The sequence below is a fragment of the Erithacus rubecula genome (genome assembly GCF_903797595.1).
Source record: "Erithacus rubecula genome assembly, chromosome: 1".
NCBI classification, from domain to species: Eukaryota; Metazoa; Chordata; class Aves; order Passeriformes; family Muscicapidae; genus Erithacus; species Erithacus rubecula.
In genome coordinates, this window is record NC_136658.1 from 35354728 (window position 1) to 35368105 (window position 13378).

At 41.6% G+C, this 13378-nt stretch overlaps 1 protein-coding gene across 4 annotated transcripts in view; it reads left to right on the forward strand.

Annotated features, from left to right (window-relative positions):
• The window catches only part of FAT3 (FAT atypical cadherin 3), a 382360-nt gene extending 372962 nt beyond the window's left edge, over nucleotides 1-9398 (forward strand). For 2 of the 4 annotated variants that reach the window (XM_079317035.1, XM_079317036.1), the window contains exons 26-28: nucleotides 2845-2904; nucleotides 5431-5466; nucleotides 6044-9398. In XM_079317035.1, the coding sequence (XP_079173161.1) occupies nucleotides 2845-2904; nucleotides 5431-5466; nucleotides 6044-6663 (716 nt within the window). In that variant the 3' untranslated portion in view covers nucleotides 6664-9398. The remainder of the gene's footprint in view (nucleotides 1-2844; nucleotides 2905-5430; nucleotides 5467-6043) is intronic. The other 2 variants (XM_079317037.1, XM_079317038.1) reach the window with 1 other exon arrangement.
• The last annotated feature ends 3980 nt before the right edge of the window (nucleotides 9399-13378 follow it).

Consider the following 13378-nt stretch of genomic DNA (forward strand, 5'->3'; position numbering starts at 1 on the left):
GCAGCATTAAATCCTTGTTTGGTGCTTACTCAGTGCCTGCCTCTCATGTCCTGCATCATCATCTCAGTGGGTGACAGGGGCAGAGCTGTGCACAACCCACAAAGAGGCCACAAAGTCAGAGCAAGCCTTTGTTCCTGCAGCCCTCATATGTGGAGCAGTGGGCCCGAGAAAAGTCAAGATGTTTCAAGGGATGGTGGATGTCAGGGAAGCTTTATTCAGACACACAGAAAAAGACTAGCACAAAGAAATAGTACTTGGTTTTCTCAGCCACCAGTTAATGAACTGTCTGTAGACTGAGTTCCTCAGTCATGTCATGCAGCTGTTCTCTAGGAACTCTGAAATGCTGGAAAAAGCACTGATAGCAAAGTACACTTGCTGTTCCTTTTGGTCCCCTGTGGCTGCAGCATTGCAATTATTTTTGTCAGGCTTCCAATACTTTTGTGCCCCTGCACCAAAAAAAAAACCCTTTAGCCTTTTTTTTTTAGGATAAATATTATTTAATGATATATATTTACATTATAGTTACCTTTGAAATAATGATTCAAGTAGTCATTTATTGTGCAATGTTAATTTTTATATCTCCCAGATTCTAATTAGACATTTCAAACTCCTGATCCTGTCTCCACTGAAACCATTGACACAGTACCCACAGAAGCTGGATTGGACCTTCTGTGCCCACTCCTGTTTTGTGAAAGCTGCATTTAAAATATGGCCTTTAGAGATAACATTCCTAGTTCAGGGTTCAGAAAAATCCATATCTTCAGGGAGACTGAGGGAGGAAACTTAAATCATCTGAGGAATTTGCAGAGATCGATGCAAGACCACATGGTCTGGTTTGCTTGAAGCAGCAGGGAAGATTTGCAGTGAAAGAGCCTAAAGAGCAAACCCAGGCATAATTAAGCATATACACACTCACATGCCTGTACTTTAGGGCTAATGGATATGCCTCCTGACACCATAAACCCTTGCTCTTGTCATTTTAATCCTTTGTACTTCACACACCTGCAAAGCTTAGAAGGTTGTCAGTGAAACCACAACAAATGCAGTTCAGCATCCATGCTCTTTGATGAGACAGGACAGTGGCTCCTTCTCCAAACCCTTCTTCCCAAGCCAGGAGCAATGCTGCTGGGCTCTCAGGCTAGCAGAGGGGACAGGCTTGTGTCACACAGATGTGCAAATGACTGTCCTGGCACTGACTTGTGAAACTGGGTAGCAGCTTCTGTCTGGAGAAACCTGTCTTGCAGCAGTGGAGCTCTGGCATGAATCCCACTGAAGGTGCAGGCAGCCTCTATTCCCCTCTCCAGGGCTCTTGGAGCCTTCTGGTGCTGTGTCAAGGGCTTGTCTTACCATGAAAACTCACAGGGGGTGAGATTTTGAAGCTAGTTTTTTTTTTTTCGCCTTATTTCTCCAGCATTTAAATTGCTTAGCCTTTCTGTGAGTAGATAGCAGTAATTTTTGTAGTCCAAAACCTAAAAAAAGCTGTATTTGAGCATTGACTTGCACTGAGCTGTGTGAGGTGGGGTTCCTTCCTTTCTGTGAACATGCTCTGCTCAGCTCCCAAAACAGCCAGACCTTAGTTGCAAAGAAAACTAGGCTGACCTGATTTTCACTCTCAATTTTTTCCTCTAATAGTTTACAGCTGCCCTCCATTTTTTTCCCCAGCCATGCAGCACTAATTGCATGGAGACTCTTATTTTTCTATGTTTATTTTGCATTAGCCAGTACAAGTCTCCTTTGTATAATTACCACTGCTGTTGATGGCATAAATATACTGATCATAGACACAGAATGGGGTCCTTTGGTTTATCAAGTCTCTTTTCGCTAAGCCCTGACTAGAACTGAGGAAATTGGGTTATATGCCTGATCTCATGTCCAAAATTTAGTAAAGATGTGAAAATATTCAGCATATGTCCACACTCTTAAAACATTTGTTGTGACCTCTAAGTCTGTTGGGTGTGTGAAGCAAAAAAGTATGTTTTGCCCCACATTTCTGGTCCCCTTCTCAGCCTGCTCCAGACACTTGGTTTTCTCATAACAAAAGACAGAGGAAAAGGGAAGGATTCAGTGCCCGCTCATCCAGAGCTTTCCCTTCAATTTTGATGAGGTTTGTCTCATGTTCTCAGAGGCAGCCCTGTTAGGTAGTGCAAAATCATGTAAAGGCCTTCACATTAAACAGCTGCACAGTCTTTATTAATTATTTCAGGGGAAAAGTCTGTTTTGCTGGAGCACCTGCAGAGAACACACAAAGGATTTGTGAAACTATTCTGTCAAACACGGGTCAAAATTTGAACTTCAGCTACATGGATATGTCCTCCTAATTACAGCTGTGCTGCTTAACCTCCCTGAGGTATTACATGGCATGGCAGACAGTAAATAAGTAAAACATCCCTCTTAGGAAATAGATGGAGCTTAACACCGTTTCTGATGCTATGATGGTCTAAAAGATAATGATCCTTGGAGCACATGGCATGGTCTCTAGAGACCTCTAAGCAAGAATGAATTAGAAATTAGTGTCAGGTAGACAAGATACTGCTTTGGTTAATTGAATCAGCTGACCAGTCTGCTTGAATTTATGAGGTGATACACATCATCCCATATGCCTTTCTGGAAATGCTGGTTTGGAATTTATCACCACCCTGAAGATATATGGGATTATCTGAAATGAAATGTCCTGCAACCCACTGCATAAATCATGCATTGGTCAGCAGCTTTTTAATTTTTTTTTTCAATGTCAGTTCTGTCTTTTGAGAGAATTTATTGTGGTAACATACAATGTGTGTTTTAAATACTAACCTGAAGCTGTCCTTCCCCTCCCTTTATTTTCTACTTTCCCTCCCCTGCAAGCTTCCATAGTGACTGTCATACAGCTTGTCAACAATGTAGTTGACACTATAGAAAATGAAGGTATTTAATATTTTTTTCTTTCTTGTTATACAACAATGCTTCCTATTTTCATTGTGAAACATTCCAGCAGAACCTCACTAATCTACACTGACCAGCAATCGTGTGGCAGGGATTGGGTTTTGCAGATAAGCATGTTCACCAGAAAACATGAAAATGCCAGAGGAACATACCACAAAATATCTGTGGAGGTGGTAGAAAAGGTGGCAAGCCTTCATCCTCTTCTGTTGAAGTCAATGTTTCTGTTTATTCTCATTGTCTTCAGAGACAATAATAGGCTGGTAATGGAGCCATATCATTGAGATTATGCTGGCTGCAGAGAGGGAAACAGAAGATGGCACAGGAGGTCTGTAAAGCATCCCATGCTGCAGCAGAGCTGGGTTATGTGCCCCAGTGGTGTCACACAGAGAGGAGCACAGGGTGGTTGGCTGGGGGCTGGTTTCTCCCAGGAAACCCTGCCAGACAGAGGGTGTGTGGGCACAGCTCCTTGGATATGGTATGTCCATCCAACAGAGCATGGCAATGTGCTCCAAGCACTCACCTCTTCCACTGACCTCCTGGGTAACCTCAGGCATATCATGTTAAAGTGAACCTGTGATGCCGGGATATCACTGTTTTCTTTTTTCCATAAAGCACTGAGGAAATGTCTTGTTGTCATAGATAAACGCATTACTTTTGTTTATTTTACAACATTTTTGCTACTCTTGGGCAAATGTCGACTGAATATCAACTCAGGTTATCCACAAGTCAAAAATTTCATCTGTCTTTAGCAAATTTAAGACAGATTTTGCATACTTCAGCTGATACAGTCTGCATAATACATGAAGATGATTAAGTAAATTATTTTTGTGAAACTACTGATTCTTCTCTTGAACCAGTGTCACAGTAATTTTGAAAAACATTTTATTCCTAGCTAGTGATAGCCACTTGAGTATTTGTTCATAGTACATTTATTGATTTCCTGAAGTGTAAGAGTGCCACTCTTCTCACTATCAAAAAAATAAAAAATGAACTTGCCACGGTTAATTGAAACTAAAGTCCCATTCAAAAACTATTTAACAAAATAATCTTGAAAAGAAACCACAGGCACTGCAAATGACCTTGCCCTCCTAAGGGAAAGCTTAAGCAAACACACTGGCTCATTATCATCCTGTACAGGTCAGAAAAAGCCAGTGTGACAGCAGTTTAAAGAAAATGAAAATGCTTTGTCCACTTCCCAGTTCCTTATATGAAACTTGGGGTTCTGCAGCAGAGCTGGTGGAAGTGGCGAATAATCAGCCACACTGTAGCTCTGGGCAGAATCCCTGCCACAATCATGGGAGGATGGGACTCCTGCCCCAGGGATCTGCCCAGGGTTGTGCAAGTCAGCAAATTAGTGAGGTTCTCCTGGATCCTGATCCACACAACTTAGCAGGGCCCTGACACATCTCAGGTGCAGTGCCATCACACCAACCCAGATACAGCAAAATCCACTGTACAAAGAACAGAGACATGCAGAAGAGAGGTTGGGGCCGGTTCAGACACTTGCCAAACCTGCAGTAGCCCCAGCCCTCCTCACTCCAGGCCATGGCAGAGCAGGTGGAGAGCTCCTGCCTGGCTGTCGAGCTAAGGAAGAAACCACCATCACCACATGCACCATGTGCTGGTGAGCAAGGGCAAGTGTGCTCTTAGTAGGTGAAGGGCTGGAGAAGTCTTTGCTGCCCTCGCCTGTGTCTGAGCCACAGATGTCACGAGCTGTGATGCCATAAAGGTCTGTTCTCCTGTCAGACCTCCTCCAGCAGCGCCAGCCAGAGACTTTGCCCGATGACTTCTTGCATGAAGCCCGGTAACACGCGGCTGAACAAGAGCATATCCATCTAGAAAATGCTGCAGCTTCTTCCCCGCTCTTGTCTCACATAAAACCTCTCTCCTTGCTCTCTCCCCCACCCCTGCACCCTCTCCATACTGGAATGCCTCCCTCCCCGCCAGCTAGCATGGCAGTGCAGGTGGGAGGTGGGTGTGGGGTTGTGGAGCATTGTAGCTGATAGCCCCATTAAATGGCTTTGTATTCTATTCTATTCAGGTTCTTATACCGTGCCCATCACCATGGTATCTGAGCCCAGGTGGGCCCAGATTTGTTTGAACCGGCCCTGAGAATGGTAGATTCTTATTTTTCTGTTTCAAAGTGAACAAGTGAGAGAAAAATGTACTTTACAATTATAAGCCGTGTCGATGGTGGATAGCCCTTTTTATTTTAAGAATTACAGCTCTAATGTAATTCTGTATCTGTTCAGTGAGGGTAAATAATTAAGATATGATAGAAAAGAAATACAATACACGACATAAACATTTCTTTATATGTGTCTGCATTTGACAGACAAGCTTATCTTGTACGTTAAAATAAAGAATAATTAAAAATCCTACTAAAATGACACCATGGCAGCTGTACTTTAGAAATATGCATGCTGAGTTTTGTATTTTCACATGTAATACAATGCTGGTGACAAGCTCTGAGTTACCAGTTTTCGCTTTTCACTTTGTATCTGACAGTGTCTGTTATGGATCAAGGACAGAACTACAACAGAGGTGATTTTTATGGGACACCTTCTGCCTGTGGGCCGGGGTGGGCAGAGCACTGACTTGATCTATTTGTTTTTTTTTTTCTTGGACTGCTTCACATATACTCTTTTGTTTGAATTCTGTTGGGTTCAAAAGATGCATGAGAATGGTCAGCCACTTTTTTTTTTGTTTCAAAATTCAGTTTTCAGTCAATCGGTTTATTTGCTTGCACACTTTCTTTCTTGAAGTCATTGGAGGTGGAAGATTCTGTAAGCATGCTGACTGCATTTAAAGATTTTTTTCAAGTAACTGTGAAAAGCAGTGATTCAGACATCTTCATTTCTTTGGACTCATAGTTTCTAATACAACACAGTAGCATCTTAAAAAAAGCAAAATGCCTGAGAGTGGCCGTGTTTTGTTTCTCTGCTCGTTTGCATTAGCATCTTAACGCAGTTTGTTCTCCTGCTGTCCCGCTGTGGTCAGAGCATGGCTGACCCGTGTCCGTGGCGCATGCTGTGATTTGAGTGTTCAGCGAGGGCAGGTGCTCTACTCTCCTCTGTGGAGCTGTGCTAACACAGCCCTGTACTTCTCTTCCCTGCTGCAGCCTATCATTGGGATACCTCTGACTGGATGCCCAGCGCTCGCCTGTCCGACATTGAGGAAGTGCCCAATTTTGAGACGGCAGAAGGAGGCTCGGCTCATCACGGCAGCACCCGAGAGCTGGAAACAGATTACTACCTTGGCGGCTACGACATCGACAGCGACTACCCTCCCCCTCACGAGGAGGAGTTCCTGAGCCAGGACCAGCTGCCCCCTCCTCTCCCAGAGGATTTCCCAGAGCAGTATGAAGCGCTCCCCCCCTCGCAGCCGGTCTCCATGGCGAGTACCCTCAGCCCTGGCTGCAGGAGACGGCCGCACTTCCACCCGAGCCAGTACCTCCCTCCCCACCAGTTCCCCAACGAGACGGACACCGCGGGCTCTCACACTGCGAACGAATTTAGTACTTTTGCTGTTGGCCCGAGCCAGAACACAGAAAATGTTAGTGCAGGTAAGATGCCCTTATCCTTGCACAACTCTCTCAACGCCTCCTCCTCTGACGTCTCAGCCGGCTGCGGCTTTGATGACTCCGAAGTAGCCATGAGTGACTTTGAAAGCGTGGAGGAACTCAGCCTAGAAAATGTTCACATTCCATTTGTGGAGACCCAGCAGCAGACACAAGTGTAAAGGAAGCTCCTTTCTTCTTCCTCCTCCTCTTCTTTTTTTTTTTAAATTTTGTCATTTGGTCCAATTAATAGTATAAATATTGAGAAGAAATTTTCTGAAGGTGTGTCTATATATATATTGGGCAAAGAAAAGTACGGTATAACCCATTATTAACTTGTTCAGAAATAATACTGTATGTGCAGACACGAAGAGACCAATTGTGTTAAGTATTATACGTCACAAAATTGTTACAGACAATCTGGAGAGTGTGTACCTTCTATTTATTACCAAGAATAAAGCTCAGCTTTTGAGGCAGGGGGAAAAATAACTGCTGAGTAATTTCTTTCTCTCTCACAAAGTTGGGGGTTATTTTGGGGGTTTTTTTGGCATTGTGTTATTAAAAGTGTTACAGTGTTATGACCTCCCCACAGTATTAAGGAATGGGTATGCATCATTCTAGGATGCACTGATGCATGAAATTTTATGTCAGCAAAGAGCGAAAGTAATTGATTGCTGGGGCTGCTGCATACAACATGTCAGCTGGCTAAAGAAAGCAACATTTATGAATTGGCCTATCAAAGACAAGTGACCAGTTATTTGTCCATAAATATTTATCTATACTTTTGTTTATTACATAACATTTCATTCTACTTTGTATAGAGTAACACACGTACACACAGTTTATATTTACTCCAGATTGGCTTACTTTGGTTGTCATTTTTAAAACCTGATGTCAGGTATATGTGCATAGCTTTGCCCATGAGGACTTCCTGAAATGCCAGAGTTTGGCTCAGGAGTGGCCTGGTTTTGCCCCAGCTGTGTATGCACAGCCTCTCTTAACGTGTATGCAACGTGAACATGGATCTGAAAATGTGGGGTAACCTACACAGCTGATCATATTTTTTAAATTCCATGCCTGGGCAATCAGCTCTTTGACAGCAGTCCTCATGCTGAAGTTACAGCAGCAAAATTAGTTGCAATTAAGTTACATATAAGGCTGCTGTAACCTCACATCATTAGTTTAACATCTTTTGGCAAATGTCCATCCCTAGAGTTCACAGCTGGTGTGGACTGACTCAGTCAGTGGAGCAGCATGAATGGACTGTGGCCAAAGATCTGTTGCTAGATTTTCCACTGGGTGCATGTAGGATTTGAGTACATCCAAAGGTTGTTTACAGACTTCAGAATATTGATTGTTGTGGAATCAAGAAAGCCGTGGCGTCTGTATGCTTTTATGTTTCCCTCAGCCTGATTGGAGTAAATGGTTATTTACATTGATTTGGTCAGAGCAGTCAAGTGCAATCTGGAAATATGGGATTTTCACTCCATGTATTAAAGCAGAATATACACACCTGTTGCTTGGTGCTCTGAAAATGCTTTTACCACTCCATTTTACACCATCTGTTTACCTTACCTGTGAATGTGAGCCTACAAGCCTGCATTGCTGTTGGGTTTTCATCCATTTATTCCATGGCATAATTCTGTCATTTTGAAAAGCTGTTGAATACCTAAATCATTGTGATAAATGCACAATATTCATTAGTAGGTTTCCCATGCTACTTTCCCTGTCCTGTCACTTGGTCAGTCACCTTAAATGGATAGTTTTCAGCAGTTGTATGCCAGGGCATGTTCTTGATTTCCCTGAGTTTCACACAAAATTAAATGTGGGCCATTTCTTGACATACAGGAAGGATTTATTCAGAAATTTTCCCCAACATAAAGAAATTACTAGTAGAATGTAATTTAAATAACTGCAGCTTGTAACACTTTTAATAAAACAGGATTTCTAGAATTCTTGGAGCAGGTACAGTGTGTTGCTGCTTCCCTCCAATATCTCGTACAGCTGTGAAAGATTGGTGTGGATATTTTCTTTGGGATGATGCAGCAATTCTTCAGTAGAAAACAGCTCATTTTGCAGGCATCTGAATAAAATCAGTGAAGTTCTAGAACGAATGTACTGCACATACAAGTATTGTCAAGTACTTGTCTGCAAATAGGTCCTGTCCATGGAATTTATGAATGTCACTTGGTCTTCTCAAAGTAAACATGCTTCTGTAACAGTGATATATTCTGAATGTGCTCATGGTGCGTTTCAAACCCCTTCCCCTGATATTATCCTTGTGTTTTTAAGAAGAAAAAATTGCAGAAATTTGTATTGTGATTGCAAGGAACTGAGGGATTTGCCAGAAAGCCATAAAATGGTTTGGCAAGCCTAGAGGCATGGATAGAGGGCAACTCGTATTGTTCATGAAGTCTGTGTTACAGGAAAGGAAATGCAATTAGATTGATGTCTCTTCAAGAGTTAGGAGCATCAGAGTTGGCAAAGCAATTCTGCAAATATAGCTGCACTTTTAAAGCTTGTCTGACCTTCTGAGAATGTGATACTCTCCTAGTATCAGGCTGCAGTTTACATGAGGTTTGCTCCTACTCAGTTTTGGTTTGAGACATTTGTATCCATTATGCAACTAATTCTGTTCAAGCCCCCAGCTAGTTATTAGGTGTACTTGTCACCTGTCTTCTGTGGTGAAAGTTCTTGCATAAGCCTGAGACACCAATATCAAACCTTTACTGGGACATATCAAAATTGTCACTAGGGACCACGATGGGAGCCTAGTGATTGCCATACGGAAAAAAAAAAAATCAATGTTTCTTACCAAGCTTGTTGCCTCAGTAATACATTGTTGATAGTGAGTTCTAGTAGTAAAATATGCATAAATACAATGTATAGTACTTTTTCTGTTTGATGTTGTTGCCATTTCATTTCACTGAACATCTACTTATTAAAGTGCTGTTGGGAAGGTGCCAAGGATCACCTGTTCAGCCTTCTCTGTCCTATTCATGATTTCTATACCTCAATATCTCCTCCCCTCCAAATCCATCTTCAGATCCCCCTTTGTGAATATTGGTACTTGTGTGGCCATTCTGGTTTTGCTCAGGCTCTTTTTGATAATGATAAGCCCAAATGCAGATCTAAAGGTGGAATACCTCTTAGGGAGTAAGATTTTCATATTAACATCTCTTGTTAAACCAAGACACTTTATTTTCTTTTTAATTACTACTCCACTTGAACAAGTCAAAATCTTCTAATCTGGAAGATAAGAACACATTCATAACGTAATGTAAGAATTACCGTTCATGTTAGCACTTCCAATATATATTTCCTTTTTCTGCCATACGATGATTTTTGTATCATTGATGCTGTTGGGTCCTTGGTTCTGCAAGAGCTACCCTGCACATTCTGCTTATCCTGTGTGTCTGTATTTCAAACTACATCCCTGTAGATGGCTCCACTACATGATATTTTCTTTAAGAATCGTCTGTAGCAGATGATTTCATAGGCTTAATGAAGTATTTTTGAGTATCACTGGCTTATAACTTAGGATCAAGGAAGTTTTTGCTTTTTGGAAGGAAACAGCAAGAGGATAAAAAAAGCATCTTGTTAAAATGTAAATACACATTTATATCAGAAATCACGAACTTTGCCAGGGGTGTATGAGTCTAAGTAAAAGGGTGCTTGTTCTCTGCATTTTGATCAAGTTGAGAAAGTCATGCACAGTGCTGGCCTTTTTAATAATGCTGGCAATGGAAAGAGCTTTACAGTGACTACAGCATGATTTATTCTGCCAATACCACATTAGGTGGCATTGTGCAAAAGGAAAAATTAGGCTTATGTACCGTTCTTAAATATGTTATGTATCATAAACATTAAAAAAAAAAAGCAAACCCCCTCCACAAAACTATGGATAGTGGATGTAGTTGCTGTCCTTGACCAGTATCTTAAAGTGGAATAAAGGGCCAAATACACCACCATGGAGCTGTAGAATCACTTCCCTCCCATGGGAGAAAATGGACAACCCCACTAGACAGCCCCAGCCATAAAATTGTCTTCCTCTAGGACCTTCCTATAGTATATAGTATATGGAAGCAACCAGGAGGACATTGGAATGCAGAGATTCACTACAGAACCATGATTTCCTGTCAATCAAGCTGTTTTCCTTAAGCTCAGTGACATCTTTGATCCTGAACTGTCCCATGGGTTTCTTTTAACATCTAATTCTAGTAAAAGGCTGGAAGGAGTCAAAGGCTTCTCACTGCCATTGTTTTCCTGAACCTGAAAGTTGTGTGCTCCATCTGTCAAGCAGGTTCTCCACCCCTGTGTATCCCACAAAGTGCTTAGATTTTGGTCTTTGGAATTTTTTCTCCCATTCTCTAAATCCTCTAGTGTAGTCTGAAGTAATGAGAGCCTTGATGTATCAGTACCCTCTCTAGTCAGAAACTCAGTGTGGCTGCAGCACAGTGAATAAAAGCATGTCATGAAATGCTGATCTGTGGGGAGGCCAGCAGCCTCTTGTGTCTGTAAGCCCGGCAGAGACATGCTGAGAATATGACATAAAAGTTGTTGCTCTTGTCACCTATAAATTCCATCACAAAGGAAAATGTGGGCTGAATAGGACAAATGGCTGAGAACACACTTTACTCCTCATCGAGCTGCTGCTTGAAAAAGCTATATGGATACTATAGTAAGTATATCCTTACAGTCAATAGTAACTGCAGTCATGGGAGAAGGAGTTGAAAGTGCCCTGGACCAGTTCTGCTAAGCTTCATTTGAAAAAGAAGCATCCTTAATAATGGAGTAATCCAGCTCTTCAGAACCAGTGTGAAAGTACATCTGTGCTTTGTAGATAATGTTTGGAGCTATTCACTCAGTAATAATGGGCATTTCATTGGTTTCCAACAAGAGAGTTACATCTTCAGCTTCATTCCCTGGTGATTTACCATCATTTACCATGTGGTGAAAACTGTGCTTTTTGCCTGTTTGCATCTCTGCTCCTCTCAGTACACCAAACTGTGATTTGAGCCTTAGGAATTTAGACCATTGCCCATTACTCATGGCTTATAGCCTGTGTTCATGAATTTGACATTTAACATCTCCATTATCAGAAGGGCCATTCAGTTAGTAAGTTAGCTGCATCATCCAAAGGATGGGCGGATGGGGAGGAAATTAAATTAAATTTGTTTCTTTATGTAATAATGAAAAGCAATAATTGCAAGTATGTCGTATTACACAAAGGCCATAAGTAATCTTTACCAGTGTTAAGAGTGCACTTGAACTGTATTATGGAAAGTAATTGGAGCCCTCAGAGCTGTAGCATTCTTTTGTCATAGGAATACCTGAAACACTATTAATCAGCAATGCAATGAGCCCATACTGCCGCTTTTCAGGAGATGACAAAGATGTTTAGGAGTGAAAGCAGTTCTCTTTAAAGCACTGTATTGGAAAAGATTGTCTTGTAAATTTTACCTGTCTCAAGCAGGCTGGTTTGTAAAGATGTATGTTTTGGTGTTTAAAAAGAAGTTTATAAAATAATGTATATAATGGTTTCAAATTACCAGGCTTTTGTAGATATTTGATGCCAATCAGGTTGCTTTAATTTCTTTTGTTTGTTTGTTCGTTTGTTTGTTTGATATAATTCTAAAGAGTCATCAAAGTTGGTTTAAACTTCTGAGATAACAGAAAAAACAACACGGTTTTAGATCTGAAAACTTTCTAATCATTTCAAAATGTACTGTAAGTTTCCTTTGGGTTGAGTTCTTTTTGTTTAACTTCTTTCTGGTTTTAAGAAGATTTTTTTATTGAATTTTTTAAATGAATGTGTTTTGCACAAAGAACCTAGAGATATGATTTTTATTCCATTTCAAGTAGGTATTTAGAAATGTCATTTTTCCAATGACAACAAATTCAACCTTATGCAAAAGGGAAGGTTTATCACTTTGAGTGGGTATAGTTCTTCATCTGAAAACTAATTGTTCCTTCATAATTGCTGTTGGCAGTATTGTCTTGTGTTCTTTTGCTATAAAAACAAAACAACAAAAAAAAAGTGTACAGGTTTGTAACTGCCAAAATTTGCTAAAGTTGATGGTTAAAATAAGTTTTCCAAGTAAACAAAAAGAAAAGCCCAGCTGTGTTGACTGCTTTTTGATTTTTCTCCTACTTTCAAAGGAGGGAGCAAAATAAGATACACCAGTTCTTCAAGGAATTTCATTGCCTGTGTTGCAGAAAATGCTACTTTTTTGGACTCTTTAAATTAATTTCATTATTACATGGAAATTCCTCCATAGGGGCCCCTACTTGCCCTGCAGAGCAGTCTTGCCAGGAGTTGCTTAGCTGATGTGTGTAAGCTAAGGCAGTTCCCTGATTAAACCCACATCTTCAAAGAATGCAAAAGGCATCATTGCATCCTGTAGCCACCTAGACAATGAGCTCCATCAATGGAGAAAATTTCAGGGCACAGTGCAGTGTCTAGTTGCCTAGTGGGGGAAGAAGGAGTGGGTGTTTAAAGCAGCATCCCACTCCACAGTGTGCCCTCCATGGACATCTGTGTGCTCCAGCATCATGGCACTGGCAGTGGGTCCAGCTGGGACAAGTTCCTTGTGTTAGCACTGCCCCTGGAAAGAGATGTTGTCGTGGTGGGAGTGATACTCAGTCTGCCAGGGTCTTGCATTCAGGGATACCCCATCTATTCCTCCTTCATCACACCTTCTCATCTCCACAGCCCAAGCTGCCCCAGCTGGACTGGGCTGAAGCAAGGCTTCAGAAGCTTATGGTAGGAAGAAGGGGAGTCCTCCTGAGCCCTTGGAACACCCTGCCATGACACTGCCACGAGCACCCCTCATGCTGCTGGGCAGGAGGGATGCTGCCTGCAGTGTGTGTCCTGTTGGAGCAAGGCTCAGAGCA